At 42.5% G+C, this 13,834-nt stretch overlaps 1 protein-coding gene across 1 annotated transcript in view; it reads right to left on the bottom strand.

Annotated features, from left to right (window-relative positions):
• LOC117465655 (sodium channel protein type 3 subunit alpha-like) overlaps window positions 1-13,834 on the bottom strand; it is a 230,385-nt gene that overhangs the window by 117,535 nt on the left and 99,016 nt on the right. The window contains exons 5-6 of the mRNA XM_034108606.2: window positions 11,913-12,002; window positions 7,963-8,091 (exon numbers count right to left, since the gene is read on the bottom strand). Of these exons, the coding sequence (XP_033964497.1) occupies window positions 7,963-8,091; window positions 11,913-12,002 (219 nt within the window). The remainder of the gene's footprint in view (window positions 1-7,962; window positions 8,092-11,912; window positions 12,003-13,834) is intronic.

Raw genomic sequence — 13,834 nt, forward strand, 5'->3', positions numbered from 1 at the left:
AATATCCCATAGTGAGACATCGAACGGAGTGTTATGAATGAGAACTATAGGTTACTTACTTAACCCCAGTTCTCAGAGTAACATGAAGTGAGATGTCTCACCAGACGGCCCTCCTTGCTATGGTGAAGCGAGAAGAGGTGCTTATTTTGAATGACGCATGTGTTGTGGAGCAAGCTACTTAGAGGGGGTGATTTCCCCTGACGCTGACGTCAAGATCACCAGCCAATCAGGATTGGCGTAATGAGATTGATGCTTCTGTTTGCTCCGCGATGAGGCGCATCCCATAGTGAGACATCTCACTTCATGTTACATAAATAAAAAACAAAACAGTTTTAATTAGGTCAACTAAAATATGCGTCACATCCTGCTCCGGTCCCGCGCGAGCGCCTTTTCTTGGAATAACCTGACCCCCGGCTCGATGAGCGAACTATGGATAAATCAGAGAAAAGTACCGGAGGAACACAGGATTTAATTCTGTGTGGACAGAGTTATATGCTTTCACAGCAAACGATGCTGGTTTACCGGTATGTTTGATATGTAGAGAGAAGTTGTCAACGGTGGTGCAGCCTTTACGTATCGAGGAACAACACGGGAGAGGAAGACAGCTGACGATCTTCAGTCATAATTCAATGGGGTATGTCATTTATTTCAGAAAACACTTTGTTATATTCCATGGAATACTCTTAACGTCCCGATAGCAATGCATATATTAAATGCTTTGACAATAAATACATACAAAAATGAATCTCTGGAAGCCGCAGCGCTGTAAAAAGCACGACCAATCATCTGAGCCGGCCCGGCTAAAATAACTGGATGGCCTAACTGCCTGTCAGCCTTCCATCTGTGCACAAACTTATCTCGTGCCCTCATTGGTCATGTGCGCGTTCGTGTGTGTTGGAGGAGGGACTCTGTAAGAAAGTCGGAAGGAAGAGGCATATTTTTTCCGGTTGTGTACTTTCAAATTCTAGCGCACTCGAGCTGGTTTCTCCATTCTTACCTTCAAATTATTTTTTCCTTCAAATGTGCAGAGGACTCCCCAAGTGCTGTGTTTAATTTATTTTAAAGCAGGCCTGTGTATTATTTTTAATTCTCCTTATAAGAGTTATTTGTTTCTTATTAGAGGTTAACAGTTTTATATCATGTAATAAATAGCCTAATAAATGCAAAAAAACTGTAGTTTTTGTCTGATATAACAATAAAAAACTATGAAATATGTGTTGCGGCTCCAGACAAAAATAAGTTTTGGAAAAAGGAGCAAAATGGCTCTTTTGGTCAAAAAGGTTGCAGACCCCTGCACTAACTGAAGCCTGCACGTTTGCAGAAGGCAAAACCGTGACTATTTACACTGACTCACATTATGCTTTTGGGGTAGTACACGATTTTGGGGCTATTTGGAAGTGTAGACAATTTCTGAAATCTGATGGCAAACCAGTACTTAACCATGTACTGGTTGCAGGCTTACTAGATGCCATTCTGCTCCCATCTAAGGTTGCAGTCTGTAAATGTGCCGCACACGCAAGCAGTACAGACCCTAGGAAATGCGTCTGCTGACTCAGCCGCAAAGGCAGCTGCTCTGATTCCTCTCGTCCCTCACGCACAATCATTTGTTAAAATCCCTGTCTCCTCCTTCACTGACAAAATGTCGTCACTGACTTCCATGCAGCAGCTAGCTACACCAGTTGAGAAGGCTCAGTGGAAGGCTGCTGGGGCTGTTTTTGACCCCACCTCCAGCATCTGGGTTGGTCCAAATTCCAATCCATGTCTCCCAAGACATTTCTTCCCTCATTTCGCTAAATTGACACATGGGTTGGATCATGTGTCAAAAGGAGGGATGTTAGAGTGAATCAGGAGTGGTTCACAAGGGGGTTCACAGTAACAGCTCAAAAGCACTGTGAAGCATGCCTAATTTGCGTTATGCAAAATTCTAGTAGTCCAGTAAAGGTTACAGGACCCGGAGCACATCCACCTCCCACCAGGCCATTTGAGCACCTAATGCTGGATTTCATTGAGCTTAGCCCATCAGAGGGTAAGAAGCAATGTCTGGTGGTGGTCGACATGTGGTCCAAATGGGTTGAAGCTTTCCCAGTAAAAGCACAGACAGCAAATGCTGTGGCAAAGGCACTACTGAGGGAAATCATTCCTAGATGGGGACTACCAGACAAAATGTCTAGCGACAACCTTTGAATTAGAACAACGGTTCACATTTTGCTAATGAGGCCATTACGCATAGGAGATAGGAGAATACATGGGCATGAACATCAGAAAGCACTGTGCTTATCATCCACAGAGTGGGGGTGGGGTGGAAAGAGAGAACGGCACACAAGCTAGCAAAATGCTGTGCAGACACAGGTCTGTCATGGACACAAGCTCTGCCCATTGTGCTGATGTACATGCGGATGCGGGAACGAACACGGAGCCAACTCAGCCCATTTGAAATCCTTTTTGGGGCTCCTCCACAGATTGGACTCAAGGCTCCAGGATGTCCTCTTCCCTCCACAACTTTGTGGGAGGATGCTATGTTGTCATATTGTGTTAACCTGTCATCCACTTTAGCGACTGCCACTGGTCCACTTCACCATCTCCAACCCGGCGACTTCGTGCTGATCAAGGATTTCCGGAGAAAAAGCTGGAAATCCAATCGTTGGCAAGGTCCCTACCAGGTGCTTCTCGTCACCCAGACAGCGGTCAAGGTCGCCGAGAGAGCTACGTGGGTCCACGTCAGCCACTGCAAGGTCGTAGTCACAGGAAAGGAGAAACGGTAGAAGCAGACGACAACAAGTGACGTGTCCTAGTCACCAACGGAAGACGACAACAAGTGACGTGTCCTAGTCACCAACAGAAGACGACAACAAGTGACGTGTCCAAGTCACCACCAGCACCACACTTGCACTACATACACCAAAACACACTACACACAAGGTGTCACAAGCGAGTGCCAGCTGAGCGGTTCCATATGCCTCTGGTTCCTCATTTGTGTTACCGGTGTGCGGAGTCTGACTGTCCGTGTCACAAAATCAACCGAGGGAATACACACACACACACACCCCATGGAGCATTCCCACCTCGTGATGAGGGCTCGCCTGGAAAGACGACAATGCAACCGTGAGCAATGTGCGGATACTACTGGAGAGCCTGGACAATCATAGAATGGTTCCTCTGCATATTTGCCCTGTCGATCATTTTCGGCCTATTAATCAGTTGTACCTGTTTGATTATCCCAATACTGAAGAAGTGCATTTCCAGTAGGGCTGTGCAATTAATCGTATTTTAATCGCGATTACGATTATGGCTTGCGACGATTATGAAAACAGCATAATTGACAAAATACGATTATTTTTCTGGGTGCGCTTTCGCCCCTCCCTAAAAGCCCACTCGGCCACGTGGGAGTGACATGTGTTGTGAGTGTTCAGCGCGAGCGAAGATGTCAGAACAAGAGCAGCAACTAGTTAAAAAGAAGGGTAAAACTATTTCCACTATTTGCAAGTACTTTGCCATTACATTTCACATCGCTAAAGATATGTGCCCAGTTAGCACTGTTAGCAACCAGGGCTTTAAGCAACTTGGCAACACGTTGGACAAGCGTTACGCGATGCCGTCTCGGTATTATTTCAGCAGGTCTGCGCTGCCTGCACTATATGACAAATGCCGTGGGGAAGTTGAGAGAGATGTGGCTTCAGCTGACTACTTTGCTACCACAACAGACCTATGGTCTAGCCCAGGGGTGCCCAACCAGTCGATCGCGAGATGTGTCTAAAAATAGAACAACAATATTCGGTTTTATCGTTAATGTCCTGTAACATAATCTTCCTGTGCCAGAATAATGCACTTGAACGCATCAAAGCTTTGTGATTGGCCGGCGTCACCCCATGTGTCGGGGCGTGGCTGAGGGTCTTCAGTACAGGTGGCAATATTGTCACCGATTGTCACCTGCCTGCGCTCATCTCTGAAACCAGACCATGTAAACAGGCTGGTGTTTCTTGCAAAAAATCTTTAAGAGATGACATGAGCAGCCCTACCAGCATTTGCCATGGTGGCCTACACATTTTTATTTGGTCTTAAATTGTAGTTTAACATTTATTTCCTGTTACTTCTGGACCATGACGGTTGGCCAGCCTTCAACGTTTAACTGAGTGGAATATGTTGAATATGTTTTGCCAAAATGTTGTCTATATGTTAAGGAGTTTTCAGTAGGTTGTGACAGTGCACTGCATCATATTTGATTTCATTTATTTTGGTCTAATTTATTTGTATTTATCATATTAATAATATATGTTTAGTATGGTTTTGAAAGTGCGCTCCAACATATTTGGTGATCTTGTTTATTGGTAAAATATTATTTGTTTTAAAGTTCAATAAATGGTCAATGAATAATCGTCAAAATAATCGTGATATCAATTATTGACCCAAGTGATTATGATTTTTGCCATAATCGCACAGCCCTAGTTTCCAGCATGGTATCCTCAGCTTTCGTTCAGTATACTGCTATTCCATTACACGACAATACTTTGCGCCACAGTGAGATAGACCAGCTAGAATCAGAAGAGTCTGGTTTCGACACTACAATATAATCCATGTGTACCCCGCTCTTATGCTTACATTATATTGGAGTCTGTCCTCCACAAAAACAGCCAGTTTTCTATGATATATTTGGGATGTGTTTACTTAAACCAGCGATGGAGTGTATTCATTGATGTGTTATATCAGTCTATCCTGTCATTTGGGTTTTTTATTGATCAAGTATGATCAAAAGGGGAGAATGTAGTGGACTTTTTTATTATATCCTTATATGTTTAAACCAAATGCTTCTCATTTCCTGAGATGTTCTGTTTTCTTCTATCTACTCTACTGTGGGTTTATTCCCAAGCGCTTCAAGGCCACAGAGCTGATTTGGCTACTGGGTTGAGACTCACACAAAGTCGCACGAGAACTTCCCTATTCTGAGAACCGTTATACTATTTACAGCTCAAGGCCAGGTGTCTAATACCGTGTGAAGACAGATTTCTGAGCTTCCCTCCTTTTGCTGTATATAAGCTTTGTGACTATATTGTACTGTGCACACTCATGCAGACTATTCTATACTCTATGAGACCGGTGTCTATTTTATTGTAACTTATGTATTTGAAGCTTCAAATAAATAACCAGAAAGACAACTCTGTCTGTTTCACCATTTATTTGTTTTGATCTTTCTGACTTGTGAATCTCCACAGTATTGGGTCTCAGATTTCCATAACAATACCTTGTAATCTGATCATTTACAGAATGGAGCGAAAGTTATAAAAATATGTTGTGAAATATGGTGATGATGTATTACACTGAACAAAAATATAAATGCAACACTTTTGTTTTTGCTCCCATTTTTCATGAGATGAACTCAAAGATCTAAAACATTTTCTATATACACAAAATAACCATTTCTCTCAAATATTGTTCACAAATCTGAAAAAATCTGTGATAGTGAGCACTTCTCCTTTGCCGAGATAATCCATCCCACCTCACAGGTGTGGCATATCAAGATGCTGATTAGACAGCATGATTATTGCACAGGTGTGCCTTAGGCTGGCCACAATAAAAGGCCACTCTAAAAGTTTTGAGGGAGCGTGCAATTGGCATGCTGACAGCAGGAATGTCCACCAGAGCTGTTGCCCGTGAATTGAATGTTCATTTCTCTACCATAAGCCGTCTCCAAAGGCGTTTCAGAGAATTTGGCAGTACATCCAACCGGACTCACAACCGCAGACCACGTGTAACCACACCAGCCCAGGACCTCCACATCCAGCATGTTCACCTCCAAGATCGTCTGAGACCAGCCACTCGGACAGCTGCTGCAACAATCGGTTTGCATAACCAAAGAATTTCTGCACAAACTGTCAGAAACCGTCTCAGGGAAGCTCATCTGCATGCTCGTCGTCCTCATCGGGGTCTCGACCTGACTCCGGTTCGTCGTCGTAACCGACTTGAGTGGGCAAATGCTCACATTCGATGGCGTCTGGCACGTTGGAGAGGTGTTCTCTTCACGGATGAATCCCGGTTTTCACTGTTCAGGGCAGATGTGTGTGGCGTTGTGTGGGTGAGCGGTTTTCTGATGTCAATGTTGTGAATCGAGTGGCCCATGGTGGTGGTGGGGTTATGGTATGGGCAGGCGTATGTTATGGACGACGAACACAGGTGCATTTTATTGATGGCATTGTGAATGCACAGAGATACCATGACGAGATCCTGAGGCCCATTGTTGTGCCATTCATCCATGACCATCACCTCATGTTGCAGCATGATAATGCACGGCCCCATGTTGCAATGGGCATGTCTGTACACAATTCCTGGAGGCTGAAAACATCCCAGTTCTTGCATGGCCAGCATACTCACCGGACATGTCACCCATTGAGCATGTTTGGGATGCTCTGGATGGATATACAACAGCGTGTTCCAGTTCCTGCCAATATCCAGCAACTTCGCAGCCATTGAAGAGGAGTGGACCAACATTCCACAGGCCACAATCAACAACCTGATCAACTCTATGCGAAGGAGATGTGTTGCACTGCGTGAGGCAAATGGTGGTCACAGATACTGACTGGTTTTCAGACCCCCTCAGACCCCCCCAATAAAGCAAAACTGCACGTTTCAGAGTGGCCTTTTATTGTGGCCAGCCTAAGGCTCACCTGTGCAATAATCATGCTGTCTAATCAGCATCTTGATATGCCACACCTGTGAGGTGGGATGGATTATCTCGGCAAAGGAGAAGTGCTCACTATCACAGATTTTTTCAGATTTGTGAACAATATTTGAGAGAAATGGTTATTTTGTGTATATAGAAAATGTTTTAGATCTTTGAGTTCATCTCATGAAAAATGGGAGCAAAAACAAAAGTGTTGCATTTATATTTTTGTTCAGAGTAGGTAACAATTTGTATGGATGATACCTAAATAACAATCGGCCAAATAATACTCAACAAATAAAAACAAACAAATTTCATTGAGTGAGAACAGCATTTTTGACTTTTTTAAGATCCAACCATTTTTTAAGTATTAATGTTTATGAGAGACATTTTCTGTAGTTAGACTGCCATGCCAATTTTAGTTGTACTTTGGATTAAACGATTTCATACACAATATATGTAGTATATTGCAACACAGTGCTTTTTCATTTCACGTAGGTTTTTTTGTATTTAAAAATAATCTAAAACAGATGTTCTCCATCTCTAATCGCATGACAGAGGTTGAGGAAGCACACTTAGGCCCATTCCCAAACCGCCCCCTACACCCTACCCCTCCGTTTGCGCGTTCACGCGGAGGGTCTGCCATATTGAGGGCTGTTCCAAAGCAACGAGTGTGGAGGGGGAGTGGGCTATCAAGCCCTCAAACAGCGAGTCTGCAGCGGTGCTGACTTGAGACCGGTCTCTACCTGTTTACAAGTAGTTCCAGCAAACATCCACTGATAAATTGCGATGTTAACAACCTCATGATAACCTCATATGTTTTAACTGAGGATCATACCTGTGTTTAGTCTAGAAAAAGGTAAATGTGTGCATTTTATTATAAAGTTGTGTATATTTACAGACCGTTGCAAAAACTAAGAAGCTTATAAACATCAGGTTTAAAACTAAAAGAGCTTTGAAACACAATGAAAGATGTTTGGAGTTTTATTTGAGTTATTCATTTAAACTTTTTGTCTAAGAGATGCTGATTTGAAACCGTTGTTACATACAGTTATGGCATTTCCTGTTTCTGCCGGAGAGAGGGGAGGCCGTCCCAAAGCTTGCTGCTGTATTTACTCCCTCCATCCATGACAGGAGGGAGCCTCGTTGAGCTGCGAGTGTGTGTGTGTGTGTGTGTGTGTGTGTGTGTGTGTGTGTGTGTGTGTGTGTGTGTGTGTGTGTGTGTGTGTGTGTGTGTGTGTGTGTGTGTGTGTGTGTGTGTGTGTGTGTGTGTGTGTGTGTGTGTGTGTGTGTGTGTGTGCTTGACTCACGCCATGACAATGACGCTGAAATCGAGCCAGTTCCAGGGGTCCCTCAGGAAGGTGAAGGGCCCCACGCAGAACCCCCTCGCCAAGATCTTGATCAACGACTCAAAGGTGTAGATACCTGTGAAGGTGTACCTGGAGGGGAGTGAAAACAGGAAGGTGGTAAAGACGGAGATAGAAATGGGAAGTGACATATTTGTTAGGGAAGAGGATTTAGATGGAAAGGAAAATGAGGAATGGTAGAATAGCAAATAAAGTGGAAAAGGAGGTAGAGTGAGATGAGGAAGTAAAAGAGAATGAGAAAGTGGAAGCCAGAGGGGATTTAAGGTCAGAAAGGTGGAAGAAGAGAATCAAAAAATATATATATATAATAGATGAGAATGTAGAGAGGAAGAAGACAGGAACAAGAGAAGAGAACGCAACAGGGAGTAAAACGTTAAGATGAGATGTTTGAAGTAAAAGAGGAAGTAGACAGGAAACAAAGAGGAAACAGGTGGAGAGGGAAATGACAAATGTTAGGGATGAAAAGTTAGAAAAAGAAGAATAAAGACAAGAAAAGAGGGAGTCAAAAAAGACAAGAAGAAGCCAATAAATATATTCATAAAATGAGCAGAACTCTCCACCAGAAATCCTTGACTTATTTATTTTGTCCCCAGAAACAAGTTTGAACCGACAGGAAGTGAAGCGTACAGAGACAGACAGCGAGGAAGGGAAGAGAGGAAATGTCTTGTGAAAAACTAACCCTACATGAAGAATGATTTAGACTTTCCCTGTCAAAATGTTTGGATATGTGTCTGCAATATAAACCTTTTTTTTTTCCAATGGGAAATGTTTTCTACACATTAGGCTTTATGTGATCAATAAGAGAACCTTTAAATTGTTCTTCTGATGTCAGGATTCTCATGATATGTCACGTTTTTAGTTTTGTTTGTTCGAGGTTTGGGTTTATTTTGCTGTTCGGTTCTCCCTGTCATGTTTTCCTCCTTGTTTATTGTCTGGTCCCTCTCTCTAGAGGCTTCTCAATTCTTAAATTTCCCCTCCTCGACTCCCCTCCTCGAGACTTAGTCCCGCCCACAGGAGATGCGAGCGGAGGACCGAGGAGAGAGGAGGGGAAGCAGCAGACGTTTAAAGAAATGAGAACTCCTCTCCTCTGAGCGGTCATATTAAAGCGACGTCCGTTCATTATTACGTGGCAACAGCTGCATCAGCTGTCCAGTGTTTTGTCATAGCGCTGTATTTTATAATCTCTGTTACATCAGCTGAACATTGTTAGTCTGTTCTCCCACATATTTACTTTGAATTAATTGAGAGTGCGGTATAATGAGACAATAACAGGCTACAGATGCGGACACACACACACAAATATATTTATATAAATATATACAATTTAAAGTATGAGAGCACTCTCATAATAACGTAACACAATCAGAGACTGGATATATCCCCCCCTCTCTCTGGTCGCTGAAATGGGTAATTGAAATTACGGGCCAAAAGTACATTTACAAGTATTAAAAGTAAGCAGAGGACACCAAACCAACTGAGACCCGTCTGTCCGCCGCATCTACGCACTGTACAACACACACATACTCCTACACACACACATACACACTGTAGGTCTACCACACACACTTACAGCTCCTAAAGCATAATCAGGCTACAGCCGTTGTGTATTTTATTATGTGAAGCACTAAATGGTCTTAGAAAAATATCGACTCTTTGTTTGTAGATATCTACTAAACTACAGCAAATAAAGAGAGTAATGTAGGCCTGTTATACTGAGTGATATATATTGTAAACTGCTCTGCTTTCTGCACGGACCTCACAGCTGTTCTCACTGTAAACATCGCGACGCGATGAAAGCAGTTTGTAAAATAATATCCAGAGGATGCATGCAGAGCTGTCATTGGCTGAGATAAGTCCAGCCGTGCATCACGCCTCCACCGTTCCCGGAAATGCATCCGTGGAGGAACCATCAGTGTATCCTCGGTTATAGCTCCTCCAGAGAGCCTCCTCGATGCTCGATGCTCGGTCCTCGGTGTGCATTTAGAGAAATGAGATGTCCTTCAAAATGGCGCGCTGAAATTCATTTCCGGGTCACTACCGGAGGACCGAGGAGTCGAGGAGGGGAAATTTGAGTATTGAGAAGCCTCTTCTGTCTTTTTCCTCCTGTAGTTAGTTTCCCTGGTGTGTCTAATTGTCTGATTGTCTGTGTTCACCTGTGGCCCTTGTGTTTCTCCTCCCCTGCCCGGCTGTTTCTCGTTTTGTGATTACCCCTCCCTGTATTTAGTCTTGTCTTTTCCTGTGTTCAGTGTTGGTTCGTCTTTTGTTTGTGAATGAGTTCACCGGTGAGAGTTCTGTTTTGTCCAAGTTATTTTTATTTTATCCTTGAAATAAAGGCTTTTTTCAGCGTTATCTGCATTTGGGTCCTGCTTGCTTCACTCACCGTAACATCTGAGTGCTAGCATGATGATGATAGTATAAGGCTGCGGCCACACGAGGACAAAAACGGCTAAACGCATAGGATTAACGCAAACGCAATCGCAAAAAAGCTTCCGTCCACACGCAATAGTTATCCGGATAGTGTCTGTCCACACGAGACCGCTCCGTTTAGCTCCAACCGCTGGAGAAGCTGCAGTACATATGCAGGAGCCTGTACGTGGCGCTGTAACTTCCTCCACAAAAGCAGCGAAGAAGCATGGTTGTCATGGTTGCCCTTCTGTTTATTCTCCGCGGTGGGGGCCGAGGGAACCGGGCAGAGTTTTTCGCCAGTCAACGTGTATTAAAGTTTAAATCTTCCGGACAAAATTATTAAAGTGCCGGTCAAAGGTCTTCTTTGTTATTTATTGAGCTTTAAAACAAATGAATAACGACTCTATATAATATAATAATAAAATACACGGAGCCTCTCTTTTTCCTCCCTCTCTTCGGACAGCGTCAGTGTCTGTCTCATGCAGCAGCTGATCCAGTAATGAGTGACCCGGCCGACAGTAAAAATAAACATATTTATAACTAGTTTAGGTAGTTTGAGAGGTAATTAAAATGATGCTAAGGGTGATGATCTGACTTGAAGTGTGTGTTTTGCTGCAGCGGGAGGAGCTGCAGGTGAGCAGAGCTGCGTGTCTCCGTCCTGTCAGATTAGACTTCACTCGCGTTTAGGTCCATATCGAGAGAAAGATAAATAATCTGAATTCAGTGTGCAGTTTACTTTGACGCGGGGGTGAGCAGCAGAGGTGGGGAGAGGCGGGGCTATTGCCTCATCATTATCAGAAAATGATCGTATAGGGCATACACACGGAGCCGTTGGACCCCCCAGAGCGTTGCGTATGCCGTTCTATCCACCTTGGGACCCGTTATCGTTTCCTCAGTCGTTTAGTGCCGTATTCGGTCGTCCTCGTGTGGCCGAACGGTCTATATGACACTAAACAGTAACGCAAACGACCGTTTTCGTCCTTGTGTGGCCGCAGCCTAAAACTCATCTCTTTCGACTCCACTTCGAGCAATACAATTAGTAACAAAGCACTTATATACTAAGAAAGGACTAGCTTATCTAAAGCCAGATAAGTAGCACTTGAAATGTTTTGGCATTATGAAACCTGATGTACTTATGATTCTGTTTTCTTCATGTTTCTTATTGTAAGTCGCTTTGGATAAAAGTGTCAGCTAAATGCAATGTAATGTCAATGGAAAAACTAAAAACAGTTTGTTAGCAACAGTGACAGAAAGATGGAGAATCTTCATATACTAAAAGTGAGACTGGCTAAATCTTGATCGTCATAGTATGAACAAGAGTGAAAACGGCTGCTGAAAAAACATTTGTTGCGACTTTACTCCCATTAAAAACGAATTTGGTGCATTCACAAAATTGAAAAAAAGGGCATTAGACCAAAATTAGCTTTGCATTGACATTGATTTCCAGACAGTCAGACAGACACAGGCAGGCAGGCAGGTGTACTTACTCCAGGTACTTGGCCCAGTACGCCGGTTCTGACATGGCCATGAAGCAGCAGTTGGTCAGGATGGTGCACATGATGAACAGACTGAATAATGTGAAGCAGGTCAAGGAAGAAAAAACTATTTATATCATACATGGTCATGATAGAAATAAAAAGAAACATCATCTGCGTCATGAATTTTTTCCTAATTTGGGAAAAAAGCCTGGTTATTTTTGCAAAGGCACATCATGTTTGCAGCTATGAAACACTGTGTCCTTGATTCATTTATATTTCACTCTTTTATTGAACATGTTGTTTTAACTTTATTTTATTGCTCATTATTAACTTAACTTCTTGTTTAATATTCAATATATTTTATATTGGTCTAAAATGGAATAACGAAATCCAATTTCCCTCAGGATACATAAAGTATTCAGATTCTGACTTAGGTTTAACTAAAGATTAGATATTATAATGAATGAACTTGTAATTTGACAACCATAAATAAATACAAGTTGTGTTTGTATCTGCTTTTGTGAAATTTGAATAAAAGGCAAGTAAATGTGACTTCTTCCATTAAGGTTTCTGACTCTGTTGCCCAGAAATAAAAACATTGTTGAGTGAAAAATAGTCTTTACAGCTTGTTGGCTCGCAGGTCTGTGGAGTTTAGCAGAGAAGTGCCAGAAAGATAATTAGAAAGTCAATTTGGTGTTCTTTTCGGTGATAAACGCTCTTACTCACTGCGGAAAAGAGCACAGAGTCAAATGTAAAAATGTAAATGTCCTCAGTGTAACGTTGGCGAAGCTTTTAGGACTTCTTCCCTCAGTGAGTGTCAGCTAAATGTTTATATAATAATGGAAGTGTAGAAACAACTGCCTTTGAAGGGATTTTACATGTGCTTCCTTTTGATTTGAGATACTTCTATCTGATTTCCCATTAGAGGCTTCATAGAGAGGAAGTGAACTGTGTGTCTTTTCCACTTGCATGTCCGAATACCAAATCCAATAAAGCAAATGAATATGCCATTAACAGCATGCACAATGTCCGCAGGGAAGAAATAAAGGGAAGTGAACTTAAAATGGATGAAGATTGTGGTACATTTTACTATAAGTATTGTTTTAAAATAAAACCCTTTTTCTACATTATTACATTAAATAATTTGATATGATGTTTTGGATTAAGTGTACCCTCTGGATACAGTGATTCAGATACTTTCAAAAATATTAATAATAATCCTCATCATTAATATGTTTAAAAGTACATTTGTGTCATTTTTAATAAACTTACATGCAAGATCTTAAAGAGATACAAATCCTTGCTGCAAGTAGTTGTTTCTTATAATAATAATAATAATTAAAGCTGCAAGCAGCGTTGAGCGGGTCTTCGACGCTTTGCATGCTGTTGTCCGCACGTCGACGTGTGTGTCTAGGTGTCAGGAGGACTCGGACGTTGGCAAACGTGGGAAGTTTCAGGCCGATCGGACAATGTTTTTGAGTTACAGCAGTAACACAAACATTGTGTTTGATGGCGGGTGATCTGTCGCCATGGCAACGGCATTTGATGACACCCCATAATATGTTTAGTTGTGTTGAGGGCTGCATCGTTATCAAACCTGTGAAGTGTTGTGCCGTTTGGAGCATGTTAACTGGAGTTATGAGAAAACCGTGTTTCACGGCGACCATTTTGTTACCATAGCAACAACATTTGAAGAAATCTCAAAAACTGACACATATATGTCTCGAGGGCTTGACGGTTAGCACACATGTGAAGTTTGAACACTTTTTTACCATTTACACAGGAGTTATAGCAATATGGTGCTTAACGACGAGGGAAGCGTTGCCATGGCAACAGCTTTGGAGGAAAACTCACTATTGTCATATTGAGGTGTTGAGGGCCGGACCATTATCTACCATCATCTGAAGTCTGGTGCCGTTTGGACGATTTTC

This window comes from Pseudochaenichthys georgianus, chromosome 20 (assembly GCF_902827115.2).
Source record: "Pseudochaenichthys georgianus chromosome 20, fPseGeo1.2, whole genome shotgun sequence".
Classification (NCBI taxonomy): domain Eukaryota; kingdom Metazoa; phylum Chordata; class Actinopteri; order Perciformes; family Channichthyidae; genus Pseudochaenichthys; species Pseudochaenichthys georgianus.